The 16,970-nt window shown below is 46.9% G+C and overlaps 1 protein-coding gene across 4 annotated transcripts in view; it reads right to left on the reverse strand.

The window, feature by feature from the left end:
- Nucleotides 1–16,701, reverse strand: part of LOC139402027 (NACHT, LRR and PYD domains-containing protein 3-like) — a 30,957-nt gene extending 14,256 nt beyond the window's left edge. The window contains exons 1-6 of one of the 4 annotated variants that reach the window (XM_071146075.1): nt 16,532–16,701; nt 10,242–10,291; nt 3,465–4,019; nt 3,213–3,265; nt 1,417–1,659; nt 1,227–1,289 (exon numbers count right to left, since the gene is read on the reverse strand). In XM_071146075.1, coding sequence (XP_071002176.1) covers nt 1,227–1,289; nt 1,417–1,659; nt 3,213–3,265; nt 3,465–4,019; nt 10,242–10,249 — 922 coding nt within the window. In that variant the 5' untranslated portion in view covers nt 10,250–10,291; nt 16,532–16,701. The remainder of the gene's footprint in view (nt 1–1,226; nt 1,290–1,416; nt 1,660–3,212; nt 3,266–3,464; nt 4,020–10,241; nt 10,292–16,531) is intronic. The other 3 variants (XM_071146076.1, XM_071146077.1, XM_071146078.1) reach the window with 3 other exon arrangements.
- Nucleotides 16,702–16,970: the final 269 nt, after the last annotated feature.

Consider the following 16,970-nt stretch of genomic DNA (forward strand, 5'->3'; position numbering starts at 1 on the left):
GGACTGACCACCTGCACTGACTTTCCACAGCACACATGCACTGACTCATCCACACGCACACAGATATACACTTATCCACACACACACACACACACACACACACACACACACACACACACACACACACACACACACACACACACACACACACACACACACACACACACACACACACACACACACACACACACACACCTCACACCTCACACATCACACTACAAACACATCACAACTGGTTAATTATTATTGCTAAATACTGTGCACAATTGACAAAACACACGTACATATTGTACTATAAATTGTGCCTTCATGTATTATATATTATCGTTGTTATTAAATGTTTATTATAAACTGGGTGGTTTGGGTTCTGGATGCTGATTGGTTAAAAGCTGTGGTATATCAGACATAAAATGGGTGGTTCGAGCCCTTAATTCTGATTGGATGACAACCGTGGTACATCAGACCGTATACCACTGGTATAAGAAAACATTGTATATTTACTGCTCTAATTACGTTGGTAACCAGTTTACAATAAGGCACCTCAGGGTTTTTGGCATATGGACACTATATCACTGCTAAGGGCTGGTCATATACCACACCCCCTCGTGCCTTATTGCTTAGATATACCACAGACATTCTATTAATGTTGGTAACCAGTTTATAATAGCAATAAGGCACATTGGGGGTCTGTGGTATATGGACAATATATCACTGCTAAGGGCTGTATCCAGGCATTCCACGTTGCTTTGTGCCTAAGAGCAGCCCTTAGACACGGTATATTGGCCATATACCACACCCCCTCGGGCCTTGTTGCTTAGATATACCACACCCCCTCGGGCCTTGTTGCTTAGATATACCACACCCCCTCGGGCCTTGTTGCTTAGATATACCACACCCCCTCGGGCCTTGTTGCTTAGATATACCACACCCCCTCGGGCCTTGTTGCTTAGATATACCACACCCCCTCGGGCCTTGTTGCTTAGATATACCACACCCCCTCGGGCCTTGTTGCTTAGATATACCACACCCCCTCGGGCCTTGTTGCTTAGTTCTATTCCACTGAGCCGTTCACTTTATGTTGTTATCTTTTCTTATTTCTTATTGTTGTCGTATACCATGTGTATCCTTTACATACGACTAATACAACTTTAAAGTTTGTGTGTGTGTGTGTGTGTGTGTGTGTGTGTACAGTATACAGTGTGTGAGGTTAGCCTTATCAGACATACCGCTGCTCTGCCCAATGCTCTCAGTCTGTCCATAGCAATCCACCTCCATACAGACAGGCCCACCTGGAAGGAAAGAAGAATATATTCTACTGTAATTCCAACAGACTTCAGTCAGTGGTATCATATGTGGTTTAGAGGACACTGATGAGAGAGAGAGAGTTAGAGAGAGAGAGAGAGACAACCAACCTACCTGGCACCTGGACCAAATAAGGCTCTTGCTTCTGAAGGAGCCTATAGAAGGCTGATTTGACTTTTTCTGTGTTTAAGACGTTGTACAGCTCCCTCATCTGATCTGGTCTGGTCCGGGCAGCAAGGATCTTAAGGTACGCCTCAAAGTGGATCATGTGCCACTGGAGAAGTTTATCTGCTATGGGTATCACCGTGGTAACCCTCTGAATGAGGACCGCCCTGTTATCATCCACAAATGTAGCATCTGGAGTAGAGAAGGACAGGTATGTTATGCACACACACACACACACACACACACCGTACAAAAACATGCATGTGTTACAAACAAATCCAGGTCAGAAACACATCAAAACATGATAAATATATAGGTAACTGTACAGTATTTATTTTACATACGAGACTCATTTAAAATAGAATATATAGAAATAGTAGAAGGACAATGCTATATTCATTAAAATAACCATTACTACACAAGGAGACCCTTTCTGGTGTTTCACCTCAGATACATTACTTCACAAGGAGTCCATTTCTGGTGTTTCACCTCAGATACATTACTACACAAGGAGACCATTTCTGGTGTTTCACCTCAGATACATCACTACACAAGGAGACCATTTCTGGTGTTTCACCTCAGATACATTACTTCACAAGGAGACCATTTCTGGTGTTCCACCTCAGATACATTACTACACAAGGAGACCATTTCTGGTGTTCCACCTCAGATACATTACTACATAAGGAGACCATTTCTGGTGTTCCACTTCAGATACATTACTACATAAGGAGACCATTTCTGGTGTTCCACCTCAGATACATTACTTCACAAGGAGACCATTTCTGGTGTTTCACCTCAGATACATTACTTCACAAGGAGACCATTTCTAGTGTTTCACCTCAGATACATTACTACACAAGGAGACCATTTCTGGTGTTTCACCTCAGATACATTACTACACAAGGAGACCCTTTCTGGTGTTTCACCTCAGATACATTACTTCACAAGGAGACCATTTCTGGTGTTTCACCTCAGATACATTACTACACAAGGAGACCATTTCTGGTGTTTCACCTCAGATACATTACTTCACAAGGAGACCATTTCTGGTGTTTCACCTCAGATACATTACTACATAAGGAGACCATTTCTGGTGTTTCACCTCAGATACATTACTTCACAAGGAGACCATTTCTGGTGTTCCACCTCAGATACATTACTTCACAAGGAGACCATTTCTGGTGTTCCACCTCAGATACATTACTTCACAAGGAGACCATTTCTGGTGTTTCACCTCAGATACATTACTTCACAAGGAGACCATTTCTGGTGTTCCACCTCAGATACATTACTTCACAAGGAGACCATTTCTGGTGTTTCACCTCAGATACATTACTGCACAAGGAGACCATTTCTGGTGTTTCACCTCAGATACATTACTTCATAATGAGACCATTTCTGGTGTTTCACCTCAGATACATTACTTCATAATGAGACCATTTCTGGTGTTTCACCTCAGATACATTACTTCACAAGGAGACCATTTCTGGTGTTTCACCTCAGATACATTACTTCACAAGGAGACCATTTCTGGTGTTTCACCTCAGATACATTACTTCACAAGGAGACCATTTCTGGTGTTTCACCTCAGATACATTACTTCACAAGGAGACCATTTCTGGTGTTTCACCTCAGATACATTACTTCATAATGAGACCATTTCTGGTGTTTCACCTCAGATACATTACTACATAAGGAGACCACTTCTGGTTTTTCACCTCAAGATTAACAGTTTTACTTACCTCTTTCTTCACGTCTCTTCTCTGTCTCAAGCGAATCAAGAGAGTGGGGGGGTCTGGAAGAATAACAAACATGGATACATATTACATGTATAGTATCTGAGCACCGGTAACAGCACCCCCTTTGGCCTCAATCTGGTACTACAACATGGAGACCTCCCTTTGCACTGATAACAGCCCCCCCTGTGTCATCAACATGGTACTACAACATGGAGACCACACTAACTTGAAGCATTTCAGGAAACTCTGTCTCACATTTGGTCAAAGGACGTTGCTTCACTGTTGACATTGTCACGGTCTTCTCTCCTCCCTTCAGTGTCCTCCTCTTCTCTCCTCCCTTCAGTGTCTCCCTCTTCTCTCCTCCCTTTACTGTCCTCCTCTTCTGTCCTCCATTTACTGTCCCCCTCTTCTCGCCTCCCGTCAGTGTCCCCCTCCTCTCGCCTTCCTTCAGTGTCCCCCTCTTCTCTCCTTCCTTCAGTGTCTCCCTCCTCTCGCCTCCCTTCAGTGTCCCCCTCCTCTCGCTTCCCTTCAGTGTCCCCCTCCTCTCGCCTTCCTTCAGTGTCCCCCTCTTCTCGCCTCCCTTCAGTGTCCCCCTCCTCTCGCCTCCCTTCAGTGTCCCCTTCCTCTCGCCTTCCTTCAGTGTCCCCTTCCTCTCGCCTTCCTTCAGTGTCCCCCTCCTCTCGCCTCCCTTCAGTGTCTCCCTCTTCTCTCCTTCCTTCAGTGTCTCCCTCTTCTCGCCTTCCTTCAGTGTCTCCCTCTTCTCTCCTCCTTTTGGAGCAGTTGCTCCCCATCTCTTTGTCTCTATGAGATCTGTGAGTGAACACAGAAAATACATCCCAGTATATTGATTTGTATTATATAATATGTAGAAAAACGACTAAATACAATTGCAGATGTTTTTACAATAGCAAAATACAATTCATGAAGGATACAAACGTGTCATTTGACTTGTATTTATGAGTTTAGCATTGACAGGAAATGAAAATCCCCAAATAAACTTGTTGCTGTGAAGAGACTGGTAATGCAATGTCATGACTTCGACTTTCCTTCTTACTGTCACAGAAACAGGAAGTGACTATGGGCGCCATTTTCATATAGAAAACTCCCAGATTCGCTTTCACAAAATGGCGCCCTATGTGTCCAAAACAATGCATCACACTTGAAGAACTTGTGTTGTCATTTCCGGTCACAACTTGTGGACTTGTTTACGTGCTGCTTGCGGTTTGTTGCTAACGTTACTTTACTACCTGCCAACTTTGCAGTTTTTCCTTTTTATTTTTTAAAATCGTTTTTGATATCCTTTTTTTTCTTCCCCTCAACTTTTTCTCCCCGGACACTTTATCTGGACATGGTTCTACAGGACCTCCAACAGCCGAAACTAAGTAGTAGCATTAACATTATGCCTTCTAATTGCAGTTGCTGTACTCATTATATACAGTAGAACGATTGTCTTATGGTGAGGATAGCCGTGCTGCAAGGCCAGCTTCAGACGCCATTGTTAGGCAGTTTAAGAATAGGAAAGGATGAAACAGCGTCTGTGCCACCAGTAAGTACAGATAGTAGTATAAACCCCCTCGCACGATCCCCGCAGCTGGACAATTTTCTCACGGCATCTGGAAGGAAATGCTGTAGGAACGCTCAACCGGTGTCGCTCATTCAGCCGACAGAAACTTTCAACTGGTTCTCCCCATTAAGCAACGAGTCGGAGTCAGAGGGCTGAGCCTTCTCTGGTCTCTCCTCCATCCGTTACTGTATCTGAGCCGCCGAAGCCTCCCACCCTTACCTCTGACAAATTGAAAACCCTAGTCACTGGCGACTCCATTACCAGCGGTATTAGACTTAAAACGAATCATCCAGCGATCATACACTGTTTACCAGGGGGCAGGGCTACCGACGTTAAGGCTAATCTGAAGATGGTGCTGGCTAAAGCTAAAACTGGCGAGTGTAGAGAGTATAGAGATATTGTTATCCACGTCGGCACCAACGATGTTAGGATGAAACAGTCAGACGGCACCAAGTACAACATAGCTTCAGCGTGTAAATCAGCTAGAAAGAGGTGTCGCATCGAATAATTGTCTATGGTCCCCTCCCAGTTAGGGGGAGTGATGAGCTTTACAGCAGAGTCTCACAACTCAATCGCTGGTTGAAAACTGTTTTCTGCACCTCCCAAAAGATAGAATTTGTAGATAATTGTCCCTCTTTCTGGGACTCACTCACAAACAGGACCAAGCCTGGCCTGCTGAGGAGTGACAGACTCCATCCTAGCTGGAGGGCTGGTCTCATCTTATCTACGAACATAGACAGGGCTCTAACTCCACAATAAGATAGGGTGCAGGCCAGGCAGCAGGCTGTTAGCAAGCTTGCCAGCTTAGTGGAGTACGCCACTAGCACAGTCAATGTAGTCAGCTCAGCTATCCCCATTGAGACCGTGTCTGTGCCTCGACCTAGGTTGGGCAAAACTAAACATGGCAGTATTCGCCTTAGCAATCTCACTAGAATAAAGACCTCCTCCATTCCTGTCATTATTGAAAGAGATTGTGATATCTCACATCTCAAAATAGGGCTACTTAATATTAGATCCCTCACTTCCAAGGCAGTTATAGTCAATGAACTAATCACTGATCATAATCTTGATTGGCCTGACTGAAACATGGCTTAAGCCTGATGAATTTACTGTGTTAAATGAGGCCTCTCCTCTTGGTTACACTAGTGACCATATCCCCGCGCATCCCGCAAAGGCAGAGGTGTCGCTAACATTTACGATAGCAAATTTCAATTTACAAAAACAAATTACTGCGTTTTCATCTTTTGAGCTTCTAGTCATGAAATCTATGCAGCCTACTCAATCACTTTTTATAGCTACTGTTTACAGGCCTCCTGGGCCGTATACCGTGTTCCTCACTGAGTTCCCTGGATTCCTATCAGACCTTGTAGTCCTGGCAGATAATATTCACATTTTTGGTGACTTTAATATTCACATAGAAAATTCCACATACCCACACCAAAAGTCTTTCGGAGCCATCATCGACTCAGTGGGTTTTGTCCAACATATCTCCGGACCTACTCACTGACACAGTCATACTCTGGACCTAGTTTTGTCCCGTGGAATAAATATTGTGGATCTTAATGTTTTTCCTCATAATCCTAGACTATCGGACCACCAGTTTATTACATTTGCAACAAATAATCTGTTTAGACTCCAACCAAGGATCATTAAAAGTTGTGCTATACATTCTCAGACAACACAAAGATTCCTAGATGCCCTTCCAGACTCCCTCCACCTACCCAAGGACATCAGAGTACAAAAATCGGTTAACCACCTATCTGAGGAACTACATTTAACCTTGTGTAATACCCTAGATGCAGTCACACCCCTAAAAACAAAAAAACATTTGTCATAAGAAACTAGCTCTCTGGTATACAGAAAATACCTGAGCCCTGAAGCTTCCAGAATATTGGAACGGAAATGGCGCTCAACCAAACAGGAAGTCTTCTGACTAGCTTAGAAAGACAGTACCGTGCAATATCGAAGAGCTCTTACTGCTGCTCGATCATCCTATTTTTCCAACTTAATTGAAGAGAATAAGAACAATCCAAAATGTATTTTTGATACTGTCGCAAAGCTAACCTAAAAGCAATGGATTCAGCGAGTGCTAGCTGGCTGTACTACAGACACCGTTCGTTGTCGTGGGAAAGACTCATTGTTATCTTTTCGTTAAACAAATGATTGCAGTAAAGAGCCAACCTGGATACTAAGGAGATCCTGAGGGAAATCGACGAGACAGCTTTACGCTATGGAGGAACAACATACCCCATCATGGAAAGATCCGACTACCGTACTAAAGAACTTTAATCTGAAAAAAATAAAAACAGATTCATCTACAGACACGGACGACTTACTTACCTTTGAAGTAGATGCTAGTAGAGGCTAGTGCTCTGGCTAGAATCCATGAAACACTGGAAAAGTTGTGTGAGAAGGTAGCAGGGCTGAGGGGGGAGTTTAGCCAGAGTGAAATTCTCACGCTCCAAGGAGAAAACAAGGCACTCACAGCCAAGGTAAAAATCCACGATTCCAACAAGGATGGTCTACTCAGGGAAAACAGGGTGATGGAGTCGCTACTTGTAGCATGAAAGTCTAATTGGACGCATCCAATAATCCAGATGGTGCGATCAGCGGGGGAAGGGAGCTTAAAGAGACCAAATTCGGTCTCAATGACCAATTTCCAAGGTAGATAAATGAACATCGTAAGCGACTGTATCCGCTACAATGGCAACAAAGGGAGAAGGGTAAGCGTGGCTTTCTCACTGTGGACAAACTCTTTATAGATGGACAGCTATTCCGAGACAGCTCCATTACACCATGGCTGTACTGTATTCTATAGGGACTTCAGGTCACGAAAAAAAGAAAGTATGGGAACTGTGAAAATATCTGAACACTATGAAGTGGATATGAACACACACATACTCAATTACATGCTCTCTTACACATTCAGACTTATACATACACACACCTGATCTCACTCTATTCTCTCACTCTCTCTTTCTCTCTTTTCTCTTTTCTTCTCTCCCTCGCTCTCTATTGTCGAGAACTGTTTTATAACTTAATGTGTTTTATTATTTGTCTCTTTTTTATGTATTTGTCTACAAGTTTATAAGTTTACAACAAGCAAGATATCATAATATGGGCATTGGGGAATAATAACATATTGTACGGAATACATTTGTACTGTAGTGAAGCCGTATGCAATGGTACCTACACGTACGCTACGGTCACATGACACAGGCCTCCTTACTGTCCCTAGAATTTCTAAGCAAACAGCTGGAGGCAGGGCTTTCTCCAATGGAGCTGCATTTTTATGGAATGCTCTGCCTACCCATGTGAGAGACGCAGATTCGGCCTCGACCTTCAAGTCTTTACTGAAGACTCATCTCTTCAGAAGGACCTATGATTGAATGTAGTCTGGCCCAGGAGTGTGAAGGTGAACGGAAAGGCACTGGAGCGACGAACCGCCCTTGCTGTCTCTGTCTCTCTCTACTGTGATTCTCTGCCTCTAACCCTGTTACGGGGGCTGAGTCACTGGCTTACTGGTGCTCTTTCATGCTGTCCCTTGGAGGGGTGCGTCATTTGAGTGGGTTGAGTCACTGACATGATCTTCTTGTCCGGGTTGGCGCCCCCCTCAGGTTTGTGCCGTGGGGGACATCTTTGTGGGCTATACTAAGCTTTGTCTCAGGGTAGTAAGTTGGTGGTTTGAAGATATCCCTCTAGTGGTGTGGGGGCTGTGCATACGCAAAGTGGGTGGGGTTATATCCTGCCTGGTTGGCCCTGTCCGGGGGTATCGTCAGTGTCTCCCGACCCCTCCTGTCTCAGCCTCCAGTATTTATGCTGAAGTAGTTTATGTGTCGGGGTGCTAGGGTCAGTCTGTTATATCTGGAGTGTTTCTCCTGTCTTATCCTGTGTCTTGTGTGAATTTAAGTATGCTCCCTCTAATTCTTTCTCTCTCCCTCTCCCTCCCCTCCAGGAGGACCTGAGCCCTAGGACCATGCCTCAGGACTACCTGACCTTAATAACTCCTTGCTGTCCCCAGTCCACGTGGTCATGCTGCTGCTCCAGTTTCAACTGTTCTGCATGCGGCTATGGAACCCTGACCTGTTCACTGGACGTGCTACCTTGTCCTGGACCTGCTGTTTTCGACTCTCTTTACTGTACCTCCTATTGACAAAGCTTTTGTCCGGTTGAAATATTATTGATTATTTATGACAAAAACAATCGGAGTGTTTATACTACATTTTATTGTACTTAAAAAAAAGTGCACCTGCCTTCTGCATTCGGATTACTGGACAAAACGCGCAAACAAAAAGGTTGTTTTTGGTTATAAAGAGGGACATTATCGAACAAAGCAAACATTTATTGTTTAACATAGAGACCTGGGAGTGCCTCCAGAAGAAGATCATCAAAGGTAAGTGATTAATTTGAATGCTATTTCTGATTTTTGTGACACCTCTCCTTGTTTGGAAAATGGCTGTATGGGTTTCTGTGGCTAGGTGATGACTCCTTGCTGTCCCCAGTCCACGTGGTCGTGCTGCTGCTCCAGTTTCAGCTAATGGACTTGAAAACGGGTAGAATTTACTCCAAAATGCATTGTGGTTGGATGAGAATGCTGCAATTTTGCCAAGGCAGAAATGCATTGTAGAGACCGAGAAACTCAATGGCAGCAACGGATGCATCAATACAGGCTACAAGCCTATTTGATCATCATCAATACAGGCTACAAGCCTATTTGATCATCATCAATACAGGCTACAAGCCTATCTGATCATCATCAATACAGGCTACAAGCCTATTTGATCATCATCAATACAGGCTACAAGCCTATTTGATCATCATCAATACAGGCTACAAGCCTATTTGATCATCATCAATACAGGCTACAAGCCTATCTGATCATCATCAATACAGGCTACAAGCCTATTTGATCATCATCAATACAGGCTACAAGCCTATTTGATCATCATCAATACAGGCTACAAGCCTATCTGATCATCTTCAATACAGGCTACAAGCCTATTTGATCATCATCAATACAGGCTACAAGCCTATTTGATCATCATCAATACAGGCTACAAGCCTATTTGATCATCATCAATACAGGCTACAAGCCTATTGCTTGATCATCGCTGTTTGTTGCTACACCTTCTGGTGTTTTGTAACAGGATGTCTCTTTCTATTCATCAAACGGCACAGTGCACATTTTGGAAACTGGAATTATTACGAACGTGTGTTGAGGAGGAGCCTTTTGAAGTAATCAGATGAAAACAATGTCGGGTTGTGTTTAATTAAGCTACATTTAAAAGCTAATGCATTTAAAAAAAAAGTGAAATGACAAATATTTACTATTAGACCCACAGAGATCCTTTTAATGTAATGGGGATTCTGTAATTCTATGATTAGGTCCATAACACATCTATGTGTGTGCAGAAATAGGAGGTGTATTTATATGGTTTAGCTGCAATGTCTCAGATTTAGTACATTACCTTCTCATGTTGGTCCAGAAACGGTGATGGCTACTGATTGGCTGAATACCCTGGGCACAGGGAGGGGGGTGGGTGGGTGGAGTTGTCTACAAATTAGCATGACAGAAATATGACGGCAAGTTTTTTTTTTAAATGGCAGTTTCTTAGAGAAGATAGAGTGCCTCTAGAAAGTATATAGACCCTTCCACATTTAGTTGCATTTTGTTGCGCTAAAAAGACATTGATCTACACAGAATACTCCATAATGTCAGAGTGAAACAAAAATTCTATGCATTTTTTTAACTAAAATATAGTAATTCACCCCAAATTAGTTCAGAAGTCAAATTTGGCAAATTACATAATAAGTTACATGGATTCAGTCTGTTTGAAATAATTGGGATTGACGTGACTTTTGAATGACTATCCCTTCCTTTGTGCCCCATACATACAACATCTGTTGTACAACAAGTATTTTCCACGTCTGTACAACAAGTATTGCATTTCATGAGGAATTATACCACTCAGACACATCAGACACAGCTGCAGGACAGAAAGCAAACCGCATAGGGATGTCCCCATGAGACCACTGATAAGATAATTACAATTATCTTTTCGCTTTAGCGCCATCTGTATCTAATAGAGCAGATGTAGTCTGAGGTGTGGAAGTCAGCCGTCTGTATCTATTAGAGCAGATGTAGTCTGATGTGGAAGTCAGCCGTCTGTACCTATTAGAGCAGATGTAGTCTGATGTGTGGAAGTCAGGACGTCTGTACCTATTAGAGCAGATGTAGTCTGATGTGGAAGTCAGGACGTCTGTACCTATTAGAGCAGATGTAGTCTGAGGTGTGGAAGTCAGCCGTCTGTATCTATTAGAGCAGATGTAGTCTGATGTGTGGAAGTCAGCCGTCTGTATCTAATAGAGCAGATGTAGTCTGATGTGTGGAAGTCAGGACGTCTGTACCTATTAGAGCAGATGTAGTCTGATGTGGAAGTCAGGACGTCTGTATCTAATAGAACAGATGTAGTCTGATGTGGAAGTCAGGACGTCTGTACCTATTAGAGCAGATGTAGTCTGATGTGGAAGTCAGCCGTCTGTACCTATTAGAGCAGATGTAGTCTGATGTGTGGAAGTCAGGACGTCTGTACCTATTAGAGCAGATGTAGTCTGATGTGGAAGTCAGGACGTCTGTATCTAATAGAGCAGATGTAGTCTGATGTGGAAGTCAGGACGTCTGTATCTAATAGAGCAGATGTAGTCTGATGTGGAAGTCAGGACGTCTGTATCTATTAGAGCAGATGTAGTCTGATGTGGAAGTCAGGACGTCTGTATCTAATAGAGCAGATGTAGTCTGATGTGGAAGTCAGGACGTCTGTATCTATTAGAGCAGATGTAGTCTGATGTGGAAGTCAGGACGTCTGTATCTATTAGAGCAGATGTAGTCTGATGTGTGGTAGTCAGCCGTCTGTACCTAATAGAGCAGATGTAGTCTGATGTGGAAGTCAGGATGTCTGTATCTAATAGAGCAGATGTAGTCTGATGTGTGGAAGTCAGCCGTCTGTACCTAATAGAGCAGATGTAGTCTGATGTGTGGAAGTCAGCCGTCTGTACCTATTAGAGCAGATGTAGTCTGATGTGTGGTAGTCAGCCGTCTGTACCTATTAGAGCAGATGTAGTCTGATGTGTGGGAGTCAGCCGTCTGGCAGGAGAGAGTCATTGGGAGGGAGAAGTTCTGACTGAATGCACATTTGAGAACTAGAACGGTACATTTACTTTGTGCTTTTTTTATTGACCAATCACAAGCGGGGCGCCCTAATGGGTGGGCCGCCACTGGTCCCCCCCCAAAAAATGCAGCACCTGAACAGTGGCCAAAACTATCTCTCTGTCTTACTACAGTATGTGTAGCCTATGTATCTGATGCTGTCTGGACAAAAAGAGTAGGTCTTTTCAGATAGATGGTCTACACATTCTGTGACAGAGGAGCGTTGTTTCGCTCGCTTGGACGCTTTATCTAAGATAGATTTTCTGTTGGTGCGCGTCTTGGTCAAATAAATGTTACATTTTGGACAGGCAAGGAGGTACGGTAGGGCGGCCCAGACCCCCTAAGGCAAGGAGGTACGGTAGGGCGGCCCAGACCCCCTAAGGCAAGGAGGTACGGTAGGGCGGCCCAGGCCCCCTAAGGCAAGGAGGTACGGTAGGGCGGCCCAGACCCCCTAAGGCAAGGAGGTACGGTAGGGCGGCCCAGACCCCCTAAGGCAAGGAGGTACGGTAGGGCGGCCCAGACCCCCTAAGGCAAGGAGGTACGGTAGGGCGGCCCAGACCCCCTAAGGCAAGGAGGTACGGTAGGGCGGCCCAGACCCCCTAAGGCAAGGAGGTACGGTAGGGCGGCCCAGACCCCCTAAGGCAAGGAGGTACGGTAGGGCGGCCCAGACCCCCTAAGGCAAGGAGGTACGGCAGGGCGGCCCAGACCCCCTAAGGCAAGGAGGTACGGCAGGGCGGCCCAGACCCCCTAAGGCAAGGAGGTACGGCAGGGCGGCCCAGACCCCCTAAGGCAAGGAGGTACGGTAGGGCGACCCAGACCCCCTAAGGCAAGGAGGTACGGTAGGGCGGCCCAGACCCCCTAAGGCAAGGAGGTACGGTAGGGCGACCCAGACCCCCTAAGGCAAGGAGGTGCGGTAGGGCGGCCCAGACCCCCTAAGGCAAGGAGGTACGGTAGGGCGGCCCAGACCCCCTAAGGCAAGGAGGTACGGTAGGGCGGCCCAGACCCCCTAAGGCAAGGAGGTACGGTAGGGCGGCCCAGACCCCCTAAGGCAAGGAGGTACGGTAGGGCGGCCCAGACCCCCTAAGGCAAGGAGGTACGGTAGGGCGGCCCAGACCCCCTAAGGCAAGGAGGTACGGTAGGGCGGCCCAGACCCCCTAAGGCAAGGAGGTACGGTAGGGCGGCCCAGACCCCCTAAGGCAAGGAGGTACGGTAGGGCGGCCCAGACCCCCTAAGGCAAGGAGGTACGGTAGGGCGGCCCAGACCCCCTAAGGCAAGGAGGTACGGTAGGGCGACCCAGGCCCCCTAAGGCAAGGAGGTACGGTAGGGCGGCCCAGACCCCCTAAGGCAAGGAGGTACGGTAGGGCGGCCCAGACCCCCTAAGGCAAGGAGGTACGGTAGGGCGGCCCAGACCCCCTAAGGCAAGGAGGTACGGTAGGGCGGCCCAGACCCCCTAAGGCAAGGAGGTACGGTAGGGCGGCCCAGACCCCCTAAGGCAAGGAGGTACGGTAGGGCGGCCCAGACCCCCTAAGGCAAGGAGGTACGGTAGGGCGGCCCAGACCCCCTAAGGCAAGGAGGTACGGTAGGGCGGCCCAGACCCCCTAAGGCAAGGAGGTACGGTAGGGCGGCCCAGACCCCCTAAGGCAAGGAGGTACGGTAGGGCGGCCCAGACCCCCTAAGGCAAGGAGGTACGGTAGGGCGTCCCAGACCCCCTAAGGCAAGGAGGTACGGTAGGGCGGCCCAGACCCCCTAAGGCAAGGAGGTACGGTAGGGCGGCCCAGACCCCCTAAGGCAAGGAGGTACGGTAGGGCGACCCAGACCCCCTAAGGCAAGGAGGTACGGTAGGGCGGCCCAGACCCCCTAAGGCAAGGAGGTACGGTAGGGCGGCCCAGACCCCCTAAGGCAAAGAGGTACGGCAGGGCGGCCCAGACCCCCTAAGGCAAGGAGGTACGGTAGGGCGGCCCAGACCCCCTAAGGCAAGGAGGTACGGCAGGGCGGCCCAGACCCCCTAAGGCAAGGAGGTACGGTAGGGCGGCCCAGACCCCCTAAGGCAAGGAGGTACGGCAGGGCGGCCCAGACCCCCTAAGGCAAGGAGGTACGGTAGGGCGGCCCAGACCCCCTAAGGCAAGGAGGTACGGTAGGGCGGCCCAGACCCCCTAAGGCAAGGAGGTACGGTAGGGCGGCCCAGACCCCCTAAGGCAAGGAGGTACGGTAGGGCGGCCCAGACCCCCTAAGGCAAGGAGGTACGGTAGGGCGGCCCAGACCCCCTAAGGCAAGGAGGTACGGTAGGGCGGCCCAGACCCCCTAAGGCAAGGAGGTACGGTAGGGCGGCCCAGACCCCCTAAGGCAAGGAGGTACGGTAGGGCGGCCCAGACCCCCTAAGGCAAGGAGGTACGGTAGGGCGGCCCAGACCCCCTAAGGCAAGGAGGTACGGTAGGGCGGCCCAGACCCCCTAAGGCAAGGAGGTACGGTAGGGCGGCCCAGACCCCCTAAGGCAAGGAGGTACGGTAGGGCGACCCAGACCCCCTAAGGCAAGGAGGTACAGTAGGGCGGCCCAGACCCCCTAAGGCAAGGAGGTACGGTAGGGCGGCCCAGACCCCCTAAGGCAAGGAGGTACGGCAGGGCGGCCCAGACCCCCTAAGGCAAGGAGGTACGGTAGGGCGGCCCAGACCCCCTAAGGCAAAGAGGTACGGCAGGGCGGCCCAGACCCCCTAAGGCAAGGAGGTACGGTAGGGCGGCCCAGACCCCCTAAGGCAAGGAGGTACGGTAGGGCGGCCCAGACCCCCTAAGGCAAGGAGGTACGGTAGGGCGGCCCAGACCCCCTAAGGCAAGGAGGTACGGTAGGGCGGCCCAGACCCCCTAAGGCAAGGAGGTACGGTAGGGCGGCCCAGACCCCCTAAGGCAAGGAGGTACGGTAGGGCGGCCCAGACCCCCTAAGGCAAGGAGGTACGGTAGGGCGGCCCAGACCCCCTAAGGCAAGGAGGTACGGTAGGGCGGCCCAGACCCCCTAAGGCAAGCCCAGAACGCCGGCCCCGCCTTTTATTGACACCTGTGGTACATGTGTACAGTAACGTACAGTAGTGGACAGTTAAGTGCCATCACCCTCTACCACAGATGGAGAATAAACTATCATAAGTGTTTTCCTTTCCTATTAGCATTACACGTTGTTGATATGGTGATTGCAAATGCTTAGAATTTTTACCAAATGATTTAGTTAATGTTTGTCCTATTACTTTTTATTGTGATATGTGATATGGTGATTGCATATGTACAGTAACGTACAGTAGTTGACAGTTAAGGCAGAACATTATTAAAGTTTGTTGAACTGGAATTAAACCAACCAAGTAATACAGAAAGTCCTGTACAGGGAAGAAATTCCATCTACTTTCACACCTGTTCATAATGAAATCAGAGATAGAGCGCCCTCTACAGGTCAGATGACAGAAGCACACTCACAGACGCACTACGACAGATATACTGTCCCGGAATCCCACTACCCAATCACAAACATATCACCACACATCTGATTGGAGGATACTGTCTGGAGAGGTGAGCAACAGTCATTCTACCACTGGAGGGTGATCTCCCTCCATATCCGACTTTGTGTCCAGTGACACAACCTGACTACATGGGAGAATTTCAATTGGTTATTCCCTTGTGTCCTCTCCTCGTCTCCTTCTCAAAACCCATTGGAGGAGAAGGTCAGAGGGGAGGGACTTCCCAATGGCTCCTGACAGATAAATGTAACTCTTCACCCAGTACTACCAAAGACTGAATCCTAGCAATTACGGGTGACATTTTCCAGGTGCAAAACTGTTCATAACGTTTACAATGTTGCTGTGAAGTGACTTCATGCAATGACATGACTTTGACTTTTGATTTTACTGCTGCAGAAACAGAAAGTGACTATGGGCACCATTTTTGTGGTGCAAAAGAGCACAGATCTGTGTTTAAAATATATATATATTTTTCTATTTTATGTGTTAATAATAACAATGCAACACACTTGAAGAAGGACAAAGCAAGATATTCTGCCAAAAATGGCTATGAATAAGGAAATAATAAACGGTTTGGGGGTTAGTGAATGGGATGAATTTTAAATTACACCTCTTCTTTCTCTCCTCTTTTACCTCCTTTCTCACTCATCCATATTCCTCTCTTCTTCTCTTTTTATCCTCCTTGTCCCCTATAGGTCTCCATATTCCTCTCTTCTTCTCTACTTTATCCTCCTTGTCCCCTATAGGTCTCCATATTCCTCTCTTCTTCTCTTTTTATCCTCCTTGTCCCCTATAGGTCTCCATATTCCTCTCTTCTTCTCTTTTTATCCTCTTTGTCCCCTATAGGCCTCCATATTCATCTCTTCTTCTCTTTTAATCATCCTTGTCCCCTATAGGTCTCCATATTCCTCTCTTATTCACTACTTTTCCCTCCTTGTCCCCTATAGGCCTCCTATTCATCTGGTGATTTAATCATTGAGTGCCTTTGACTTCCTCTTTTATCATATCATCTGAACATATTATTAAACTGAAATGTTTACTGAAGTAAGTTTCTTACCCTTCTGGTGAAGTTATTAGTAAGGTTAGTTTTTCTCAGAGTTGTGGTTTCATCTCTGCCATGCTGTTACTGAGACAACAGGAAGTAGCTACGTGACTGTGTCAGCAACACATTTGTGAAAAAAGGAAACGCCTCTTTGTACATCCTGTTGTTTTGGTTTCTGTCAAGGACTCTTCTTACTTTTCCCCAACGCAGTTAAGCCAAAACCACACCCCATTATTCAGAGGGGCGTTCTACTAGGCTCCCATTGGCTAGCTAGCATTGTCACACTCACAGGCAATCAGCACAGATCCAGTGACCTTCCAAGGTAAGGATGGAAAGTGTAATTGAACAATTAGCTGTCTACCGTAATGCAGGCCTATTATTATCATGTTTGGTAACATTTTCCCATGTATTTAATTTTAGAGTTTGAATGAGTTGTAAAAATGTCCCAGAGAAC

Source organism: Oncorhynchus clarkii, unplaced genomic scaffold (genome assembly GCF_045791955.1).
Source record: "Oncorhynchus clarkii lewisi isolate Uvic-CL-2024 unplaced genomic scaffold, UVic_Ocla_1.0 unplaced_contig_483_pilon_pilon, whole genome shotgun sequence".
Taxonomy (NCBI): domain Eukaryota; kingdom Metazoa; phylum Chordata; class Actinopteri; order Salmoniformes; family Salmonidae; genus Oncorhynchus; species Oncorhynchus clarkii.